The sequence below is a fragment of the Galleria mellonella genome, unplaced genomic scaffold, assembly GCF_026898425.1.
Source record: "Galleria mellonella isolate WM207_F2 unplaced genomic scaffold, CSIRO_AGI_GalMel_v1 utg150, whole genome shotgun sequence".
Taxonomy (NCBI): domain Eukaryota; kingdom Metazoa; phylum Arthropoda; class Insecta; order Lepidoptera; family Pyralidae; genus Galleria; species Galleria mellonella.
In genome coordinates this window covers 1,869,934-1,894,546 of record NW_026442002.1, presented here as the reverse complement: position 1 = coordinate 1,894,546, position 24,613 = coordinate 1,869,934, and the positions used below count along the sequence as shown (strand labels likewise).

The window sequence follows — 24,613 nt, the reverse complement described above, 5'->3', positions numbered from 1 at the left end:
ATTTCATTCATTTGTTATAACTGGAATCTTAAACATAAAGCTGAATGCGAGGACATTCAGTTTAATGAAGAAAATACCTTAGAAGCTTTCATTGAGCAAGTAAATGAACATAACAGTTTAGACGAAATAGAGCCTATCGAACCTATACAATTCATCGCTTGTAATAACTCTGAATCTGACAGTGATTGACTGTAGTTTTACATTTTACTTTCATCTCTTTCTTAATAAACTCAAAATCAAATTAAAAGTTTTTTATTCTGTAGGCTGCATAATAATATTGTCTATGTCCAGTATAGTGGACGTCTTGCGGCTGAGATGACGATGATGAAGTACAAAATCATAAACACCCAAAAATTTGGGTGTTTATGGGGTTTAAACCCAATAAACCCAAAACACCCGGTTTTTACCCACCAGACTTTAAACCCACCCAGGTGGATTGCCCATCTCTACTCGCGTGTAGGCAGGTACGTATCGTACAATGTACCTACATTGGACGTTGCTCTGATACAAAATGACAGTATGAAATGATTGCTCAATTCGTTGGCAACAACAAGAACTTTATTTTTTTCACGCAAAAGAGATGCTGGCAAAGAGCGGCAAGCAACCGACATAAGCTCAAGCTAAATCCAGCATCTCAGGAAGAAAACTACCAATTACATTTATATATATATATATATATATATATATATATATATATATATATATTGGAATTTAAAGGTAAGACAAAAAGAATAAACTAATGGGAAATTGTAGGTTATGTTAAAATCGAATATCGACATGAACGATTTTTTTAACGATTTAAACAGCTGAATCGACTTTAATGAAATTTGATATACGGGCAATTTACGTAATCTATACCTAACCTAATACGTAAGAAGACTGTTAGTAATGCGGACTACCAGTCCCATTGCTAGCAATATATCCTGTCAGGTCGACCTCCAGGCGGTCCCATCTGGAAACCATCGTGCTAAATCCCAAGTATACTCATAACAACTGACTGCCTTTTCAATCTCACCTATCATCCCTCACTGGTGCCCCGCCAACGTATACCGATAGCGCAGGCGGGGTTACCATTCCATTATCATCCAATAAAAAAACCTAACATAGACTATTTTATACATTTTAATTTTTAACTCAGGCAAAGCCGCGAGAAACAGCCTGCGTAATAATATATTGAACTAGGTGTATCAAAACAAGTGAAATACGTAATACATATAATTCTAACATCAAAATTCATTACAGATACGTAGATAAATAGGTATTTAATAAATTTGGCAGGCTGATATTTTTCTTTTCCGCTTTTAAAGATGGAACGATGTTTTTTTATTTGTCGACCTTGAATAGGTACCTATTCTTGTTCCAAGTTCAATGATTTCCCGCCAAAACGTGCCGTCTTTTTTTTTTATTTGAACCATAAAGTAAGTGAGGAAAACAAAACAAACGTGTTATTATTATTTTATTTCAATTAAATTAACATCAAATGTGGGTTAGAGATCTACGTTATAGTTTATATTAATAGACTTTCTAATATAAACGACGCCAACGCGCAAATACCTACTGTTCTTGCATTTATTATGTTGCAATACTTGCATGCAACGTGCGTCTTTTGCTTCTATGAATAAAATTTATAACAATTATAGTTAAAATAAATAACTACCTACATATTCTGTTTATATAAGAACACTTGAAACTGTGACTCAGTCGGACAATGCTTGACTGCAGTCAATCCATAGACATTTGATTTAATTTTTTTAAAGTTTGATCATTTAAAAAAAATCTGAGGTCAGAAGGGAAAAAATGTTGGGACACTCGATAGGACACGACGAACTTATGAATGTTATAATAGAAGGTAAGATAGAAGGAAGAAGGGGAAGAGGGAGACCGAGACATAGTTACATCAGGCAGAACAAGGAAGGAGTTGGTGTCGTGTCGTATCAAGAGGTGAAGAGACTTGCTGAAAATCGTAGCCCAGCTTTTAAATAGGAAAGATAGATAGAAAAAAAATGTTGTAACTTGTCATATTTTGGGACACATATAATCCAGCTTAAGGAAGGTACCTGGGGTCCCTTAAATAATGAAGTATAAGTATATCTATGTGCAGTCTAAATATATACGGCACACAACGATAGTAATAGAATGAGACACCATTATAAGCAAAACGCAGAAGTGCGAGCTAGATAGGAAATATTTTTGTCTTGCTTTGTCACACACACACTTTTATTTTTAAATCACACCAATTTTTTGCCAATCAAAAGTTAAAGGATAAATAGTTATTATACACAATTTTAATATTCAATTAGAATTAATTCACATAAATTAAAAATTATTTGTACTTTATATTAAAGTATTGAAAATATAGTAAAATTTTTAATATACTATCTATTTTTTTTTAATGGGACCAGCATTACTAACCCCCCCCCCCCCCCAGTACAGTCATAGAGATTAAACATTGATGATTTTATTTAAAAAAAAAAAAGGTACAGAGTAATTTATATAAGAAACTTTTTATTGGCATGTCCAATATGCTTCAAATGTTTGTAAAAATATGGTTTATGAATTACATCATAAATATACATAAATAAAATATAAATATATACACATTTCTTATTACAAACTACTCAAAAGGGATTGGGTTTCTTTTTGTAACTATTATCTCTACCTACATCAACAACTAGAATTGTTAAACAAAATCAATATAAACACAAGCAAAGCTGTGGATAAAAGCTAGCGATTTGTATAAGGGGTGCTGTTTTACCCTGTTTTTGTTATTTAGAACAGACGACAGAACTCCTAAAGAATTAGAACAAAAATTGAAAAATTTAAATGAATAGGGATTTTAAATTATCTCATAGAATACTTTTACATGAGAAATAGTAATAAATATATCTGGCTTAATACCAGATCCTTTATGAAGTAAACAGAGAAAACATATTAATACTCCATCTACTTTCTTACTTCAACTACAAGAAACTCTTGTCTTCTCCTTTAAATATTAAACAGTTAAAAAATATAAAAAAAAGTTATAATCTTAGTCCTCTGTCAAATCATAAGGTGTAGCTCTTTTAATATGTCTATGGTGTTTAAGTCGTCATGTATGGGATTTAAATATTAAAAATGGGTTTTTTTGTCTATGATGTTTATTTTTTTATTTAGTACATTCGTTCCTCAGAGGAACAGGCTAAGGTGAGAGACCATGCTGCTAAATCTTAAATTTAAAAAGTTTGTCTGAAATTTTATATTCTCAAATAATATGTGGAACTGTCATCTTTAAATCATTAAATGACTAATGTACAATAGAAGATAATGTTCATATCTATGAGTGACAGTTACACTTTTTTTCCTGTCTTCATGGCACATTCAGGCATACACCAGACAAAACAAAAGTTATCACTCTCCATGTAAGCTTGAAATGACAATAAGCTTATTGTCATTTCAAGTTGTATTATAAAAAAAAAACTAGATATCATAAAATAAATACTCATTTAAAAACCATTTCTTTTAGTTCTAAGATTTTTAGTATTCTAAAAGTAGCCAGTATTTCCATAGTAACACTCATATTAGAAAAAAAAATGTGTATTAGAAAATAATAAAAAAAAATACATATATACAAAAATGCAAAAAAGAATCCTATCAAGAGGAAATATGGGAATATGTCTCAGATAAAATATAATATAAAAAAAATCCTACTTTCTATTACAAATGTGAAAGTTTATACAAATGTTTAGTTATTCAAAAAAAATTATAACTTATATGAACAAAGTTAACATCAGAAGATAATTAAAGTTTTTAAAATCAAATTTGTGATCAGAAATAGTAAGTTAAATCAAAGTACACAAAAATATGATAAGATGTTAATTATCTAGGTAAGTACTTATTTATTCTTTAGCATTATAATTCTAAATGCAATAAAAAAAAAATTAAAATGTAGAACCTAAGTATACCTATTGTATGTAATCGATTTTTATTTATACAAAGAATGTGTAAATGTTTAAATATACCTAAGCAAATGTGATTGGATTGTTCAATAATTTATTTTCCATAACTAGGCAAAGGTACCAAAAGCGTAATGCCATAATTTTAATATAAACATAAATGGCTTCGTTGCTATATCAGCATGACAGATGCCTATTTATCTCACTAACCACTCGCTCGCATAAATAGATAATGGTATAAAGGTGACTGTGATAAAGTTCCTAGTTAACCTCAAAGAGGTAAGTACAAAATCGAAACTAATTGAAGGTTAAACGGAAAATTGGGTTATTACATTATTGTGTGTTTAAAGACAGCCACAGTGTTGAAGTTCTTACGTTCCGCTCCGTTTGCAAGCCTCACAATAACGGAAGAAACACTAAAAACAAGTAAAATCACTCGGGGAAAACTTGATGTAACACTTATGTACTTGACAGTACGATTTTTACACAAAATGTTGCAATTCACTGCAATCCACTAAGTAATCCAGTTTCATGTGCAGCTAGACACAAATATTACACTATAAAATTGTACTTTTTTTATAATTTTTAACCTCAAATAAGCAAATAACAAGAATACTCAAGTGCGATAACAATTTGCGACTGACTTCCGATCGAACTGGTGAAGTCGTCAAAAAGAACACGTCATTCTGACAAATAGATAAGGACGGCGCTATAGAATAGAAAAGGAGAGCCTATCTGTAAATAAATGTTGTGAAGTTACTTCCATGGCTAGCTTATCAAAAATAGATTATACATAAAATTACTCGCAATTCTCTGGTAAGTAATCATTATATTATTGGATCGTAATTATGATAATTAAAAGGGAATTGGCTATAAATCAATAATAATGATTTGGAAAATTTTATAAACTATCTACAGTACAGCCATCTCTCGTTGAATAGCAGAATTTTTAAGTCTAAAAATTTCTGTCTGCTAAAGTTGGCTTGAGAATGTTGTACAGCACATAGGTGGCGTTATACTTCGTGCGTCATTATTTTCTTGATATCAACAACGGTATTATTTTTTTTTATATAACTGTAATCACATCGTATGTACATATTAATATATGCGAACGTGTTTACAATAAAGATTTATGATGAACATTATAAATATCGCACTACACACAATAAACTGGCTTCCATGATTTCAACCGACTTGAAGGGACGTGGGGGGGGGGGGGGGGGAGTACTGTTTTTTTTATAGGTGAAAATGGTATGGTAACCCCGCCTGCGCTAACGGGATACGCCGGCGGAGCACCAGTGAAGGGTGATAGGTGAGAATGAAAACAGGCCAGTTAGCCCATCATGATGAATTCATGATAGGCAACAATGATAGTTTCCAGGGAGAACCGCGAGGAGGTCGACCTGTTTGGGTATACTGCTAGCAATGGGATTCTCAATCTCCATTACTAACAATCCCTTACCCTCTGGGAGAGTACTGTTAATAATGTGGACAACCAGTCCTATTGTTAGCAATATGCTTTATCGGGTCGACCTCCACATGATTCCCCATAGAAACCATTATGCTAATATTATGATTCACGATGAGCTAACTAATCTGCATTTTCATCCTCACCTATCATCCCTCACTGGTGCTCCGCCAACGTATACCATTAGCGCAGGCGGGGTCAAAATTCCATTGTCTCGTATTAAAAAAAAAATTCGACTAGCGTTCCCATTACTAACAATCCCTTTCGCAGGATGAAGACATTTGGCACTATTTTAACCAAAGGGAAACTATGTACAAAAGTCGTTTACTTGGGCACCTCTGTCCCATTCGTGTTTCCACCGTGAAACAGTTGTGTTTGCATGGCTGTGTTTCAGTTTGAAGGGTGGGATATGGCAATGAATTTACAGGGTACAGAGAATCAACACCCGAGTCCTCAGGAATGGCAACGCATGGGGGGTATCATGGGCGAAACAGTATACTCTGTTATGTCCATGGTACTGCTCCGGCGACGACTATAGGCGACAGTTACCACTTTCCATCAATTGGACCATTCTAAATTGCATAAAAAAAGAACTAGATTCTCTGTTTACCCCGCATATGATGATAAGTACCTTTAAAATAAATATATTTTTATATTTTAAATACAATATAGATTTTTTTGTAGTGAAATATCATTTACATAACAGTTTCTTTATTGCCGATGTTTAAAATTAAACATATTTTCATTACGTATTTAATAGCGAGTTATCTCCGCGAATCACGTTGTTTTTCTATGACTCTCCCGTTAGGTATCTATACGTACTTATTTAAAAATATTACAAAAGTTTAGTACAGTTTTGGACCACACACATTTAGACGGAGCATTTTGTATTTGCGTGTAAAAATAACGACTCAAAAGACGAGCAGTTAACGCCGACAGAATTTTTATTCCGTACAAAAAATGTGTTTTTTTTTTTTAATTATATTATTTAACTTCAACTACGCACGTTTTTTTTTTTTTAATAGTGCCACTCTTAGTAGTAAATTGAATGCAATTTTCAAAATCTATTATTAATAATGAACTACATTTTTTTAATTAATTCACCAGAGGGAGACTTTGTACAAAAGTCGATTGCTTGGTAACCTCTGTCCCATTCGTGTTTCTACCGTGAAGCAGTTGTGTTTGCATGGCTGTGTTTCGGTTTGAAGGGTGGGATATAGCATGAATTTACTGGCAATAGAACTCAGGAACTCAGGAATGGCAACGCGTGGGGGGTATCATGGGCGAAACAGTATACTCTGTTATGTCCACGGTACTGCTCATGTCTATAGGCGACGGTTACTACTTCCCGTCAGGTGGGCCGTCAGCTTATTTGCCATTCTAAGTTGTATAAAAAAAACTGAAGTAGTTTAGTTTTTAAGACAAAATAACTGGTTTTTTTGTCACAACTGAAGTCTGTTGTGGGGCACAATTTTTAATTATATTTTATTGCAGTCAGTTAAAAAAAGGTTAACAAATGAGCTCCCTTTCGAAGTTTTTCCAAGAGACTACAGCATGTGGTTCAAAAAAGAGGTAAAGAGGTCTATTCCGGGTCGGTAACGCGCGCGTAATGCCCCTGACGCAGGCGTTCATAGGCTACGGTAGCTGCTTGTCATCACGTGGGCTAAATGCTTGCCATTAAAAAAATTACTCCCCAAATCTAGTCGATTTAAAAGAGTTTCATACATAAATAGGTCTATTAACTCCTTACCGAGATCTAGATTACAGATAATAGACTGATAATGCTTTAATGATTCATTGATATCGGTAAAAAATTATATTATTGTTTTTTATTTAAAAAAAAAATCCAGTGGCGTAACTAACCATCTGAGACTCGTGACAAATTCTTTAAATAAAATCCTGCTATAATAATTAAATAATAGCAATAATTAATAATCACTATATAGTATAAAACAAAGTCGCTGTCGCTGTCTGTCCGTCCCTATGTATGCTTAAATCTTTAAAATTACGCAACTTTTTTTTGAAGCGGTTTTTTTTATACATTTTTTTTTTTTACAACACAGGGGGCAAACGAGCATGCGGCTCACCTGATGGTAAGTGACTACCGCCGCCCATGATCACCCACAACACCAGCGGCATTGCAGGTGTGCTGCCGGCCTTTTAAAAAGGAATATACTCTTTTCTTGAAGGTTATGTTGTCGTATCGGTTCGGAAACATAGAGTGATTCGAGAGGAAGAGAAGGAAGGAACCTCACAACACCGTCAGTTGTAAACCGATTCGGATTTTTTTTTTTATCTAAAAGGTTATACTTACAGTTTTGTTTTAATGCATGGTAATGGAATGGTAACCCCGCCTGCGATAACGGTATACGCTGGCGGGGCACCAGTGAGGGATGATAGGTGAGAATAAAAAGGCAGGTCAGTTAGCCCATCGTAACGAAAACACCTGGAATTCAGCAAGATGGTTTCCAGGCGGGACCACGTGGTCGACCTGACACGATATATTGCTAGCAATGGGACTGATAGACCGCATTATTAACAATTCCTTTCCCCGATATCCTTACAGTTTGGTCCCATATAGACTATCAAAATCGATTCAGTTTAGTTTTTTAATCAAAAAGCTTTGCCACAATTGAAGGCAGGTTTTTTTTTTGTGAAACTCGATTTAATTTGAATTATTATGAATAAGTCTCTAGATAAAGAATATCGGTCGTCGATTATATAGATAAATCTGGAACGTGAGTTTTTCACAAATTTTATCGTATCGTATATTTTTTTTTTATAATTTTATTTATCGCGTTATCTATGATTTGATTGGTCTATGGACGCATCGCACTATGTGGCGGTTCCATTATGGTATCTATAATCCTACTACTTTATTGTTATCTGGCAACACTTAATATATTTTTAAATTTGTTATATTATTATTATTATATCAGCCGCTAATTGCCCACTGCTGATGATTTATGATGATAGATAAGATAGATAGATAATTTATTTACACTACTTACAGCACACAAATTACAATAAAAAAATAACATACACATAATACACAGTAAAAGAGATAAAAGAATGAAAATAAAAAAGCACAAATAAAAAAAAACACAAAATATATAAACTAACAATCTCCTTTCTTTCCCTTCCTTCATGCGTGTGCTTCATGGTCACAACTCAGTTTATTGCTTTGTCCTTAAAAGAGCAAAACACTGATATTCTGTTGTGGCCATCTATTGGACATCTGTGTTGATGACAGTCTATCAGGGAAGCCTATGTTCAGATATGACGATAACCGTGTTTGCCGTGCGGTCCCGGCATAGAATGGGCTACTCCTTTACCGTGGGTGTTGTAAGAGACGGCTAAGGAAACATAATGGTCGAGGGATGAGCAGCAGCGTCCCTCTTAAAACATCGCCAAAGACTAACTCGTCCGCCAAGCGTGGCAACTAGTGATATTGTAGTAATATGGCGGCGGGTTAAAAACCTTTTTTTGTAACATTAAATGCAATATCTATTTATTTAAATATTTTATTCTTTTTACTTTCTATTATAACTATGTTTCCCGAGTCGCAGCGCAGCAGAGAGAGAGACCATAGAGTAGATTACAAAGAATAGTATAATAACCACAGATTATTACATCTCTGTTTCACATATATTATATTAGATATTTAACAACTAGTGGTAAATCCCCCCTCCCCCTTATGGGGAAGGTCTATGTTCAGCAATGGACAGTTAACGACTGATATGATGATGATGATGATGATGATGATTTTATTTTATTTAAATGTATCTATTTAAAACATATAAATTACAATAATATTATTTCTCCTATACAATTGCGAGTAGTTGAACAAATATAAATCAGATAGCATTATTAATAACTAACTCTAAATCGATAGGGGATATTAAAAAAAAACTCACCTGATGATAATACTTCTTAGCGACCGCAGCCATGAATTCAGGATCTGGACTCAGACTCCGCATCGTAGGTAATACTTCGTCAGCCATCTTGTTACTGTTGTGCTTTTAGATTTACCAGAAATTCTCTATTTATGTCACACTATTTATAGTTTTTTAATTTATCAGAAACTTTCCCAACAGTTCCTTAGTTAACAGGAAAAAAAAGAAAAAAAAACTGTCAACAAAAGTAGGCACTTCACTATGCTACGTTTATTTCAATTTATTTAATTCTCCAATAGTTCTTTAGTTCAAAGGCAAAAAAAAAAATTGTACGTAAAATACTTCACTATGCTAGAACACTAATTTACTAAATTTAGTTCTTTAATAGTTCTTAAGTTGAACAGTAAAAAGTTCTTCAAATAGTTCCTAAGTTCAACGTCGAAAAAAATGCCACTAAAATGTACTTGTAAAATTTAATTGCAATGTACTTCACTCACTAAAAATTGTTTTACGTACCTAATATTAGTTCTTTAAAGTTTAAGACACTTTTCGATGGACTACTATACTAAGATACACTTATCTGGGAACGATTAATTTAATCTATAAATAAAAAAAAATATAGTTTTTTTTAGGTAAAAAACACTTCTTGTTTAATTATCTACAAGACACTTCTATTTATGGACTAGTTATAAAATATTATCAGGAAGAAGTTCGATAAGAAATTGCGGGAACACTGGCTGGTTGCTAATAAAGTTCTTATTTCAAAACAAACGTTACAAGTAACTTTTTTAGTACAATCACAATATTCCTTTTTTAAATAAAACTATTTCAGCACGGAATATAATATTTACCAATATGGCAACACGAATTATTATTTTTTTATTTAAAATTTAGTTATTTTATGTATCTATGTCCTTAAAATTTGTAATTAAAAAATAGTCTGCCAACAGGATTATAAATATGTTTTTGTTTGAACTATATATTCTTCTGTAAGTAGATAACTTTTTAATTTTTTTTTTATAACTAAGATGAGACTAAAAGAAAAAAATAAAGTAGATATTTTTCTTTATACACTATATTCTAAAAGCCGAGTATAGGCTGTTAATTTTGTATACTGTACAAATATTATTTCTGCAGAAGGTGTTGCCAATAATCTGAAAAAAAAAGAAAATGGTTAAAGTTAAATCAGCAGAAAAAAAACTCAAACTTAAGTAAGTAAAGTTAAGTAACTAAGTCTATGATTCATATTAAACCATAGACTTAATATAACGTACTACGTATTTATTTATGAATTCTATATAAAGTTTGTATAAAAAAAATCTAATTAAGTCGTAAACAATAAATTAAAAGATTAGGTGCCCAAGCAAACGAATTTAGTACAATAAAAGTCGTTTGCTTGGACATCTCTGTCTCATTCGTGTTTCTACCGTAAAGCAGTTGTGTTTACAGTGAATATGGCAGTGAATTTATAGGGTACAGAGGAATAACACTCGAGTCCTCAGGAACGGCAACGCATAGGGGATATCATAGGTGAAACGTTATACTCTGTTATGTCCATGATACTGCTCATGTCTATAGGCGACGGTTACCACTTTCCATCAAGTGGGTCGTCAGCTTGTTTGCCATTCTAAGTTGTATAAAAAAAGTCTATTTATATTCTATAAAAAAAATAAACCCAAAATAATATTTTAAAAAATCAACCTGATCTGGGATTTTTTAATCTACTTACTTGCAACATTGATAAAAGCGCGTTTCGTTTGGTTTTAAAAAATCGACTAGCCAAATTTCAAATTATGACATTTGGCAAACTAATTTGATTTGAACATGTTTTTGATACTTGATAGTTTATCAATATGATCAAGATTAAAATATAGCAAACAAACTATACAATTAGTTTGGCCACTTGGAGAGAATGGATGAAAGAAAAATTACGAAAGAAAAATTAAAAGAATGCCGGTAGAGGCCGCTCTAGACGAACGTATGTCAACTAAATAGGCGACGTGCTGAAGGAGCGCCAAATTAAAAGTACCCGTAACCGGCGAGCGTGTATGAAAAGATTGATGAATGTGGAAGAAGCGAAAGAGTTGTTTTTGCCTACCCCAACGGGAGGGGCGGAAAGGGATTGTTAGTAATGAGATTTAACAGCCTCATTGCTAGCAATACACTCTATCAAGTCGACCTCCACGCGCTTCCCGCTGGAAACCATATTGGTTAATTCTTGTTCAATTGATCAATATAGGCCAACTAACTTGCCTTCATCCTCACCTGTCACCCTTCACCCGCCAGTGTATACCGATAGCGCGGGCTATTCCATCGTTACTATTAAAAAAATCCCACCACGGAAGACAGGAGTGACAGATATTTATGTATACAATCTATACAACCTAGCTAGCTGTTAGTATTCTAAGGCCATTACCAAAAAAAAAAAAAAAACACCCGCCAACCATAGACATGACTCAGTCAACGTAGTAATTACTTGGTCTGTGGATCAGTAATGATAGATTTATATAATAGTATTATAAATAATTACTTAATTTGTCCTTCATCTTGTCAAATTATTGTATAGATAAAGCACCTACCTATGTTGACGTAAATGAATAAAGCAGGTAAATAGCATGTGTCTATAACTATTGTTGGTGGAAAACATAGTTGATTTTTTTTATCTAAACTCAACAGTTATCCTAATAATATCCTATATAAGGTAATTTAAGGTAAGGAAGGTATATATATATATATACATATATATAGAGGAAAGGGATTGTTAGTAATGGGGTCTGACCCATTGTTAGCAATACACCCAATCAGGTCGACCTCCATGCGATTCCCTCTGGAAACCATCGTAGATAGTTCTGGTGGATTTCATCACGATGGGCAAACTGACCTGCTTTCATCGTCACTTATCATCCTTCCCTGATGTCTCGCCAGCGTATACCTATAGCGCAGGCGAGCTTACCATACTTTATAAAATATATATACTATAATTTATAAAATATTATAAAACGAGTTTAATTTTTTTTTAATGGGTGATAATGGTTTTGTATACCATACAATATATATATATGCAATTCCTACACATGCATATTTATATTAATCAGAAAAAATAGATCTCAATTCAAATGTAAAATTTTATAAAATGTAAATAATTGCATGCCTCCATCGTTTAAGGCAATTAAACAGGTGCCAAATACTACGTGATCTTTGTTAATAAATTTAAGACTGTTTAATGCAAATAAACTCATTAAAAAAAAATAGACTGAATCAATCTAGGAATGTTTTAATCTAATTACTTACAACACAGAAAAAATGGCGCGTTTTGTTTAAATTAAAAAAATATATCGATTTCGTTATCTAAATATTGACAGGTTTTTGACACTCGAAGCCTTTATCTATAGAATGTAAGGGTTCGAATTTCAAATATTCAATTTTGTTAATAGTTGTTAGGTTACGTAACAACTAAATATGTTATTAGATAATATATATCTTGTTTGGCGCTTATTAATATCTACGTGTCAAATCTAGATATCGTATTGACTCTATTCGTTTGTAAGCGATTAACGACCTTCCGCAGCTACGCATGTTTATTATTATTATCTATGGGTGAAACAATTTTCAATAGACTTCAAAAAGGGTTCTTAATTCAGATGTACTATATATTTTTATTTATTTATTTATACTTTATTGTACATTCGTGTTTCTACCGTGAAGCAGTTGTTTGCATGGCTGTGTTTCGGTTTGAAGGGTGGGATATGGCGTGAATTTACTGGGTACGGAGGAATAACACCTGAGTCCTCAGGAATGGCAACGCATGGGGGGTATCATGGGCGAAACAGTATACTCTGTTATGTCCATAGTACTGCTCATGTCTATAGGCGACGGTAACCACTTTTCATCAGGTGGGCCGTCAGCTTGTTTATTATTCTAAGTTGTATAAAAAAAACACACTGATAATACGTAAAAATATGACAGAGATAAAGTAAATGCCCAAAGGCATATATATTGTTTGTTACCTCATACCTCCGTCAGTTATATAGCGATATGGAAAAATCTTTTTTTATTTCAAAGGATATACTTGAAGATTGACGCCATATAAATTTTATCAAAATCGATTCAGTAATTTTATATTTAAATCAACTGAAATTGGTTTTTTTTTGTGGAACACAATTTTAAATTATATTCTCTTTATTGGTATATTTTGGTGTATTCTACTAAATTTACAATTGTACAATACCAAAAATTTTAAAAATCCCGGTACGTATTTAATTTCTCTCTAAAAATTTCTTCAACAATTTAATTTCTTGAAAATTTCTCAAAGACTAATAATGTTTAATCAAAATAGCAAAAAAAGTACCCAATCTGGCAACCCAGGCTTGAAACAGAACATCTGTGATACACCTTACCATTTATCGGTAAAGACACTTTTAATTCTATATTTATTAGATATATGTATAATTATTAAATCAGCCGTTAAATGTCCACTGCTGAATTTAATCCTCCGCCATAAAGGAGGATTTTGCCAGTAGTTGCCACGATTGGTAAGCGCAGTTAGGCTTCGGTAATGTTTTAAGAGGGACACTGCTGCCCATCTCTTGTCCACTAAGTTGCCTCAGTCGCATCTTGTGATACCCACAAGAAAGGAAGGGGATTTATATATTATTAGATACATAGATAGAGAAATACTAGTTTTTATTCCTCCCAAATGATTACCATAGTTAACAAAAACAATATTACAAGAAATACATCGTACTAAGAAAACAATGGGCGGCCTTATATCTACCTAGATTATACCTAGATATTTTGCGGTTATTTAAAAAAAAATAGGACCTTTTATATCTGTCAAAAAGTTAAGCTACAACAAAAATAAATAATAATAAAAATATAATCACCGTTTATTATATATATACTTTTACGCAAAAATTTCTGAACGGATAAATATCATTTAAAAAAATGATGGGACCAATTTTTGAATGTAATTTGGTACGTACACGGGTAGGTATCCTATCTTGGCACATAGGAAACTTTATTGTACTGATATATACAGACGAAGCCCTGGAATATAATATCAAAAGCTTTTAGACGGATTTTCTTTTTGTCTATGTTTCTTTTAGCCAGTCACGGTTATGAGAGGTCACGGGTGACACAAGACATGGTCAAGGTTAAGGTTTGGCGCAGAGGACGCAAGAGGAGGAGATTCTCAATTTGTCAGTCTTATAAACAAGTAGTCAAAAAAAAATGAAAACCTGAATCAAAATGTTTTTAAAAGTTTTGTAATTTGTCTAATATAAAATTATACAAAACATTTTCCTTAATCGTATGTAAAATATTCAAGTAAGGAAAATTTGCTATAAGAAGACCTATTGCATTAGATATAAAATCTATTTTCATTTGTAAAATAACTTCCTATTATGAACGACCTCCATGTTTGTGTGACGTAACGCGGACGTAGTGCGTAGACGTAATAGATAATTGTAGAGACAAATTATTCAAAAATCGAACACCTGTCAGTGGCGCTAGTGTATAATATAGCGCCTTAAAAAAATCAGATTTGTCTGTGATACAACATAAGGATAAAAATTAAAATTGATAAGTAAACAAGGAAGAATGATGATAGATAATTTTCGAAGTATTTATTGTATTTACTTTAAGTTGTTAGGCAAGTATCTAAACAAATTTATAATATGTGCGTAGTGTCTTTAGATAGGTACGTATATCATTATCAATTAGAATTCAATCAAAAAGACTTTCAATTTACAAATATAAGTTCCACCATTAATGACATAATATTGTGCAATATTTACATACCTACTTGTATCATAAATACTTAATTTACATTAATTAACAATTCGCCATTTAAAAAAGTAAACACAGATTAATAATAAGTACTCACATGATAAGATAATTACAATATATCGTACAGTTGTAACTTAGATAGTGAAAACACTGCACAGATTAATTTGTAGAACACAATTTAAAAATGGAATAATTATGGAATGTATGCACAAGTATGCAGATGATGGCGATAAAAAGGCGCGAAAATCAAAATAGGAATACGAATGTGTATTCGCGAATAATTAGCGTAGCGATACGATAGACGGACATACGCAAAGACGGATAGTACGAGACTGAAACGAAGCAATATAAATATCATATGACGACATTGAATTCGTTTGACATATTGTGCGATAATACCTGATAACAGAAGCGTTAGGTCTTCAATTTTTGTAAGCAAATGATAAACTTGTAATTAAAGTTGATAAAAAAAAATATATATACTTTTAAAATGATCTCTCTTGCTATTATGTCGTATTGTTGAAGTTTAAATAGTTGAGACGTATTTATGTGCTTCGTATATAAAAAAAAACATATATTGTTTGGGTGTTAAGTTGGCGATAAGGTGATAGCTTGTTATTTTGTCTGGATAGGTCAATAAATTTTGGTCTGGCTGTAAAATGAGCTCGTTGTCGAGTTTTTCTCTTGAAATTACAGTATGGATTTCTTTAAAAATGGAGTATTAAGCTTTTTTCAGGGTTGGTAACGTGCACGTGAGTGCTTAGTACTGCAGGCGTCCATATTTTATATTACTTAGAATGGCAAACAAGCTGACGGCCCACCTGAAGGAAAGTGGTAACCGTCGCCTATAGACACGAGCAGTACCATGGACATAACAGAGTATACTGTTTCGCCCATGATACCTCCCATGCGTTGCCATTCCTGAGGACTCAGGTGTTATTCCTCTGTACCCTGTAAATTCACGCCATATCCCACCCTTCAAACTGAAACACAGCCATGCAAACACAACTGCTTTAAGGTTGAAACACGAATGGGAGAGGTACCTAAGCAAACGACTTTTGTACAAAGTCTCCCTCTGGTGATATACATATTAACATAACAGTCCTAAGCGATGTCCAACGCATGAAGACCACCACAAATATTACAGAGTATTCCGTAACATCCACTGTTCTGTTCACGTTTATAAACAATGGCTACCATTTACCATTAGCTCGTTGGTTATTCTAAGTATCATAAAAAAAGTTTGTATAGAAACCTGAGTTTCCAAAACCATCCGCTAGAGGCGCTGCTAAGTTTACCATATAGATCTATCAAGTAAACATGACCGCTAAAAATGACGCGCATAAGCACACCGCCGCTAGATTGCACGACTCGCTGTGTTTTACAAGATACATTTGCCTCCTAACCAACTATCTCTCCCTTTACTACTATTTTCCTGTGTTCTCTCTTCATTTTCCTACATCATCCTCTCCTGTTGTTCGTGCGCTATTAAATATGTGTATGGTGTATGTGTATTAAGTATGTGTATTGGATCTATATACCGAACTGGACGGTAGGGAAAAAAATAAAATTATAATGTAAAAATTTGACGTTCATAAGCGGCTAAAATGTCCTACATGAATAAATGATTTTTGAATTTTGAATTTTGAATTTTGAATTTTATGTTTATATATATATTTGTTTTTATATATATATGTTTATATACATATGAAAATGGTATGGTATGGCCTGCGCTAATGGGATACGCTGGCGGAGCACCAGTGAAGGGTGATAGATGAGAATGAAAACAGGCCAGTTAGCCCATCGTGATGAATTCATCAGGAATTAATCATGATAGTTTCCAGGGAGAACCGCGAGGAGGTCGACCTGGTTGGGTATATTGCTAGCAATGGGTCAGTCTCCATTACTAACAATCCCTTTCCCCTCTCTTTATATATATTACTATCTATATAATAGTGCGCCACCTCCACTTTGTCATTTTCTCAATGTCCTCTACCCAAAGGTTGTCTGGAAGAGATTGCTTAACGATAAAGCCGCCTTTTGTATCACTTCTCATTAATATTTACTGTATTTGTTATTTTTTACTTAGTACAATAAAGTATAAAAGAAATAAATAAATAAAATAAAATTAAGCACACGAATGCATAGACAAAAGTGTTTATTTTCACCAATATTCGATTGACCATCCGTAGTGTTGCGGCCAGTAACTAAAAATAAAAAAAAAACAAAAATTAAGCATAGACAATAAATAATATACATTTTACTTTATTATATCAACTATTGCCTGTCCACTGCTGAATAGGAAAAAAAACGCTAAAAACCAAGTCAGGGCATGTTAGAAGTATATTGGAACACATTCAGATTTTTTTTAAATTTTCCGTTACTCTGTCTGTTTGTACGGGCTAATCTCCGAAACTGGAGGGAAAGAGATTGTTAGCAATGGAGTTTGACAGCCCCACTGCTAGCAATATGCCCTATTAGGTCGACCTGCACGTGGTTCCCCCTGGAAACCATCGTGAACAATTCTTGTTGAATTCGTCACGATGGGCTAACTGACCTACTCCATCCTCACCTATCATCCGTCACTAGTGCCCCGCCGGTGTATACCGATAGCGCGGGTGGGGTTGCCATTCCATTATCACCCATAAAAAAAATCTCCGAAACTGTTGGACGGATTTAAATGAAATATTGCATGGTGGTAACTTACATCCCCGGTGAAAATTTTAGATACTTTTAATCACGGAAAATTAAACGGTTCCCGTGGGATAGTTGAACAACTATAGTAACTTATACAGCTTGGTACACGACCTACTTAAGTAAAGTCATTTCGAGCTAAGGCAAAGAGTGAGAACGACACGTCATTTGTTAATTTTGGTCCAGTGTTCCCAGACATAATAAATAGGTGGGTACATACATCGATACATACTAAACAGGAATAACAAATACCACGCGGACAAAGTCGCGGGCATCAGCTTGTAATTAAATAATTTCCACGCACAACCACTCTTTGGAATCAACTTCCAGCAGCAGTATTTCCGAACCGATACGACAACATAACCTTCAAGAAAATAGCATATTCCCTTTTAAAAGGCCGGTAGCACACCTGCAATGCCGTTGGTGTTGTGGGTGATCATGGGCGGCGGTAGTCACTTACCATCAGGTGATGTGCATGCTCGTTTGCCCCTGTGTTGTTATAAATAAATAAATAATACCTCTTAGTTGGCCGTTTATATTTTTGTGTCGTTGCGTAAAAGTACATGGGGTTTTTCCTGAGCTTTTTGTATTTTTTTCTCCTTTTCAATCGTTCCGCTGCTCGTTTCTTCAGATAGTCGTCTATTGCTTGTTGGTTCATACTGCTGGAATTACGCTTACCTTTTTTATCTGTAAAATTGAGATCACAATAGAATAGAATAGAAAATATTTATTGCCAGAAAACATAATTACAAAAGAAAATACAAAAATATTACATACATAATACCTATACCTACAAAATCATTGTTTGGTTCTCGCCCCGCTGCACCTAATTGACTATTTTAGTAGTAGTCTCGTCAAAATTTATAACTTTTTAATCATTATATATGTGTGTGTGTATATATATATATGATTGATATTGATATTGATATATATAATTGATGTATATTTTAAAAATAATAATAACAATTTATTTAATTAATAATATAAAAATGTTAACTATGGGTATATACCTGAAATTAAAGAGATTTATTATTTATTATTATTTTTTAAATTTCACTAAAATTCTCATCTCCCCTCTTAAGGAGAGGAGATGGCAACTAACCCCCGGCAGAAGCACAGTCGGCCGGGGTTCAGGGCCCCAGGGAGAGAAACCGGCGTACAATGCGGGCAGAATCTAAGAGCACCGCTTTCTGCATCTTTCCCGGGAGTGAGCCGCCTCGGAATCCCAACCGTCTGAGATGTTGTTCCAGACTGGTTGGGATAAGACCGTTCACCGACATAACGATTGGGATGATTTCGGTAGATGTCACCCCCACATTTCGGTCACCTCGTGAGCCAGGTCGAGATATTTTCTCTTCTTCTCGGTTTCGGCTTTCACGAGGTTCTCGTCATGCGGTATGGTGACATCCACCAAAAACACCCTCGAGAGTGCCCGATCCATCACCACGATATCAGGTTTGTTCGCAAGAACGGTCCTGTCCGTGATGATGGATCGGTCCCAGTAGAGCCTTACGCTGTCGCTTTCGAGGACCGGCTGGGGCTCGTACTTATAGTACGGCAACCTCTCATTCGCGAGGTTATTATTATTATTATTATTATATGTGTGTATATGTATGTATATATATATTTTGCGTATATAAAAACCGATCGTGTCATTACGCAAACGTGAAAACGATTATGGCTTAACATAGATATAAATTTGATTATGTATTGACTGTAATTCAGCTGTACGTTTTCCAAAAATATAAATAAATAAATAAAATTTCTTAAAAAAATCACTTCCCCTTTAAGCTTCTCCCGCTGGTTGTTCTGTTTGAGTCATAGATTGCTATTTGCCCTTCTATTGCAGTTGTTTTATTTAAATGTTTTATATAGTAATATTTATTTATGTATGTTTGTATTTATTATATGTATATATTTATTTATTTAATATATTATGTGTATGTTTATATTATACGAACATATCAAGTATTGCTTTATATTTCCTCTATTCAATAGTGCACCGCCTACGTATTTCTCTGTTCGCCCAATGGTCGACTGGTAGAGAACACCGTCCGGTGGTAATACCGCAAAATGTACATAGAATTTCACTGTGCATTTAAGTTTAAATAAATAAATATAAAAAGTGTATCATATTAGGCAAAAGGAACTGGCTCAGCTGATGCTGTGAGTGTTCAGCCAGTTGCTCTTAAGCTTAAGCTGCTCTAAGCTCTTAACCTTCTTAGCGCAGGCGGGGTCACCATACCATTTTCATCCAATAAAAAAAAAACTGTCCACTGCTGAACATAGGCCTTCCCTATAATAGGGATTATGCCAGTAATCGTCACGCTTGGCAAGCAGGGTGGCAACCACAGTTAGGCTTTAGAGATGTTTTTCGGAGGGACGCTGCTATCTCTCCTATCTCTCGCCCTTCCTTAGTTGCCTCTTACGACACCCACAGGAAAGGAAGATGTGGCCTGTTCTATGTCCAGACCACACGGCAAAATATTATACTTATTAATATTACACTTACTCTCTGGTAATGCGTAATCATCGAAAACAGGATTCTGGTTAGAGGTATACTTCTTTTCTAGTTCGTGCATCATTCTACACAGATGTATTATAACTTTACATTGTTCTAGAACATTTGTATAATAGTAGAACATGAGGGTAGGCGGCGCGTTGTTTCTAAATTTACTTGGATTCTCATCGAATTTAACAATGGCGTAATGTAATATCTCCAACACTGTCTGGTATCTAGATATAATTTCATGTGTTAAATAGCCAATTTCGTATTCCTTATTGTTTGCGTATAAATACCTCCTTTGATAATATTTTCTGAAGTCTACCAATCTGAAGAGGATAAGGATATCAGGTTGGTCTTCTTGTCTCGGTTCAAAGACACACTATGAGAACAGTCGACGATCCCAAGCTCACAGACAGTATCGAGCCCTTAAGTCCATGGCGAGACTTTGCCTCCCTTTGTGTGTTCTGCCGCTTGTATAACGGATTGTGTTCTGAGGAATTGTTCGAAATGATGCCTGCAGCCACCTTTATCATCGCACCGCTCGCCAAGAACAGTTCGGTTTTAAAGGAATTTTCACCCGCGAACGCTCAGGCTGTAGAACGAGCTCTCTACTAAGGTTTTCCCTAGAGACAATAGTATGGGGCCAATAAAAAGAGTTTATTAAGATATCTTCAGGGTCGGGAACGCGCACGAGACACCCCTAATTTTACAAGCGTCTATAGGCTATAGTGACCGTTTACCATCAAACGGGCAGTATGCTTGTCGCCACCTACGTGGTATAAAAAATATATACAGGATGTAAAGGATAGGCTGGCAAAGACTGAAACAGTGAATTCAGACCATTATTCTGAACCGAATGAAACCCAGTGGAAATTCTTTCCGGAAAATTTGAAATTTTTCCCCTATTTCTTTTTTCATTTAAGCTCTATGATATTATATTATACTAGAAAAAAATACTAATATTTTATAGCGAAATAATATGAAATACCAAATAACAGCAATGTATTATGCGTATTAAAATCCTACAGCGACGCGAATTCCTCTTTAAAAGGCCGGCAGCACACCTGCAATGCCGCTGGTGTTGTGGGTGATCATGGGCGGCGGTAGTCGCTTACCATCAGGTGAGCCGCATGCTCGTTTGCCCCGTGTTGTAAAAAAAATCAACTGTTTAAGGTCAAAGCCACAAGCATAAAAAAACTACCTGCGAAATATCGCTATTGACTGCGCGTTGTAGGTGTCACGCGTCGTGTGGATCGTAAAATTTCGAATACATTGCGCGGCGTCAAAGCTAAGAATCGTTAATTATATGGCTTCGGTGCATTTCTAATGGAAAAATAACCTACCATCTGATTCAGACTATTCAACTGGATCAGTTGTCTTCGTTTTGGCCAACCTGCCACTTCCACCCTGTATATAAATATTGGAGCCATAATAATATATTTTTTTAATGAATGATAATATGTTTTTTTTTATACAACTTAGAATGGCAAACAAGCTGACGGCCCACCTAATGGAAAGTGGTAACCGTCGCCTATAGACATGAGCAGTACCATGGACATAACAGAGTATACTGTTTCGCCCATGATACCCCCCATGCGTTGCCATTCCTGAGGACTCAGGTGTTATTCCTCTGTACCCAGTAAATTCACGCCATATCTCACCCTTCAAACTGAAACACAGCCATGCAAACACAACTCCTTCACGGTTGAAACACGAATGGGACAGAGGTACTCAAGCAATCGACTTTTGTACAAAGTCTCCTAAGTTTGCGCTAACGGTATACGCTGACGGGGCACCAGTAAGGAATGATAGGTGAGTATAAAGCAGGCCAATTAACCCACCGTGACGAATCTAACAATAAATCAATCACGATGGTTTCCAGGGGGAATGAGGAGATCGACCTGGCAGGGTATATTGCTAGCAATGGGCCTACTAATACTCATTGCTAGCAATTCTTTCTCCCTCCGATACCAATATTAACTGTAGCTAGTATGAAATGCGCGTACTTACGCAGCTCGGAATGTCATATGCAGAAAGAAGCAGGTCTGGTGGAGCATAGTAGAGCTGTATATATGCCGATAATACTTGCGGCTCGATGCTTCACTCATGTTCCGGAATACAGTCTCCATTTCCTCCAGATTGTAAAGCTTGTAATCTGTAAAAGTTTTTAACCAAGTATTATTCCTTTAAAGGATGGGATATGGCAGTAAATTTGCAGGGTACAGAGAAATAACACCTGAATTCTCAGGCATTCCTGAGGACATGCCCAAGCAAACGAAAGACGTTTGCTTGGACACCTCTGTCCCATTCGTGTTTCTACCGTGAAGCAGTTGTGTTTCGGTTTGAAGGATAGGATACAGCAGTGAATTAACAGGGTACAGAGGAATAACACCTGAGTCCACAGGAATGGCAACGCATGTGGGGTATCATGGGCGAAACAGTATACTCTGTTATGTGCATGGTACTGCTCATGTCTGTAGGCGAGGGTTACCACTCTCCATCAGGTGGACCGTCAGCTTGTTTCCCATTCTGAATTACATAAAAAACCCCTATAATAGAGAGGCCTATGTTCATCGGTGGACAGTTAATGGCTTATATGTTACAAAATATACTGTGACGCCTACTGGCATCCCTCATGATGATGATAACGATGACTTGCATACCTTCGGCTTCATTTTCGCTTTCAAGCCTGTAATATGTCGCATCGCTGAATTCATTCGCTAACGTATTTAGTTCCGTATCATTCATAGCTGTAGCAGTTCTTACAAACGCCACTGGAAAAAAATTGGCCTTCTTTTTTATAACACTGGCATGGTTAACAGGCATACGGCCCGCCTGATGGTAAATGGTTATTTCTTATCTATTTGTTTATATGCTATTGTATATTTACTTTTAATGTAGACATTAGGTTATAACAAAAATGTACAATACACAGGCGGACTTATCCCTTGAAGGGATTTTTTCCCGTCAACCTTGAGAAGCCGAAAGGAGAAAGGGTTTGTACATAAAGCATATATGGTGCAAAAATAATCTTATAAATAATAAATACTCGTATATACATATATACGTATACATATATCCGGCGTGTGGTCCCGGCATAGAATAGGCCACCCCTTCTTTTCCCGTGGGTGTCGTAAGAGGTAACTAAAGGAACTTAACGGCCGTGGTATAGGCAGTATCGTCTCTCTTAAAACATCACCAAAAGTGAAACTGCGGTTGCTAATCCGCCTGCCAAAATTGGCAACTACTGGCATAAATTTATTTATTTATTGATAATAACGGGAACTAATAGCTACATTGCTAGCGATATCCTCGCGGTTCCAACTGGAAACCGTTGTGATTAATTCTTTGGAAATCCGTCACTATGGCCAACTGACCCAACTTTATCCTCACCTTTCATATTTCACTGGCACCCCGCAAGCGTGTGCCGATAGCAAAGGGGTTAAGTACCTCCATAGATTAGAGAGACTAGGTTTTTTTATACAACTTAGAATAGCAAACAAGCTGACGGCCCACCTGATGGAAAGTGGTAACCGTCGCTTATAGACATGAGCAGTACCATGTACATAACAGAGTATACTGTTTCGCCCATTATACCCCTAATGCATTGCCATTCCTGAGGACTCAGGTGTTATTCCTCTGTACCCTGTAAATTTACTGTCATATCCCACCCTTCAAACCGAAACACAGCCATGCGAACACAACTGCTTCACGGTAGAAACACGAATGGGACAGAGGTACACAAACAAACGACTTTTGTACAAAGTCTCCCTCTGGTAACTTCTAATTCCATTAAAAAAATGAAAACAGCTCAGCTAGTACCCACAAATTTAAATAAATAATAAAAAAAAAAACAATAATTACAGAAAACAGTGAGACTCCATGTTGCTGGAGCATACATTTTGCGTCTAAGAAAATATTCCTTTTAATTAACTAATTATTATTTCAATAAGCAATTAAAATCATTACAGTCTAGACATGAGTAATAACGGTTATACTCGAATCGTATCTATATATCAGATGTCAGTATATAAATATATCGTTAGTATATATTGTTACATTTAAATAATAATGAATGTAAATATATTCGTCACTGCGACAATATATAGTTATTTTAACTATATATAATATATATTGTATATCGCTCATAAATAAACAAAACGCTGTAGTAAACCACCTGGCCAGTGTGGTAATAATGAACTAAAATTCGTCTCTTATGGAGACTTTATTCCAACAATGGGACGTACTAACGACTGCAATTTCATTTAACAAAAATTTCATTTTCTTTTTGAGTATTTAATTGAATTAGTGCTAATTGGTGGTTTGTATT

General features: G+C 34.8%; 2 protein-coding genes across 5 annotated transcripts in view; both read right to left on the bottom strand.

Annotated features, from left to right (window-relative positions):
* The window catches only part of LOC113520922 (segmentation protein cap'n'collar), a 161,610-nt gene extending 146,200 nt beyond the window's left edge, over positions 1-15,410 (bottom strand). Inside the window, exons 1-2 of one of the 3 annotated variants that reach the window (XM_052892118.1) lie at positions 15,181-15,410; positions 9,318-10,450 (exon numbers count right to left, since the gene is read on the bottom strand). In XM_052892118.1, the coding sequence (XP_052748078.1) occupies positions 9,318-9,404 (87 nt within the window). In that variant the 5' untranslated portion in view covers positions 9,405-10,450; positions 15,181-15,410. Of the gene's footprint in view, positions 1-4,264; positions 4,577-9,317; positions 10,451-15,180 lie in introns of those variants that run through there. The other 2 variants (XM_052892113.1, XM_052892115.1) reach the window with 2 other exon arrangements.
* Positions 15,411-17,005: 1,595 nt separating this feature from the next.
* On the bottom strand, positions 17,006-24,217 carry LOC113520879 (uncharacterized). 2 transcript variants are annotated; one of them, XM_052892139.1, is made up of 6 exons: positions 24,148-24,217; positions 22,947-23,057; positions 22,294-22,438; positions 20,290-20,609; positions 18,296-18,464; positions 17,006-17,290 (listed from the first exon to the last, which is right to left on the bottom strand). In XM_052892139.1, the coding sequence occupies exons 1-6, from the start codon at positions 24,182-24,184 to the stop codon at positions 17,248-17,250; spliced, it is 825 nt and encodes a 274-aa protein (XP_052748099.1). In that variant the 5' UTR covers positions 24,185-24,217; the 3' UTR covers positions 17,006-17,247. The 2 variants fall into 2 exon arrangements, with proteins under 2 accessions (XP_052748099.1, XP_052748100.1); XM_052892140.1 differs by lacking the exon at positions 22,947-23,057 and having other exon boundaries at positions 24,148-24,199.
* Positions 24,218-24,613: the final 396 nt, after the last annotated feature.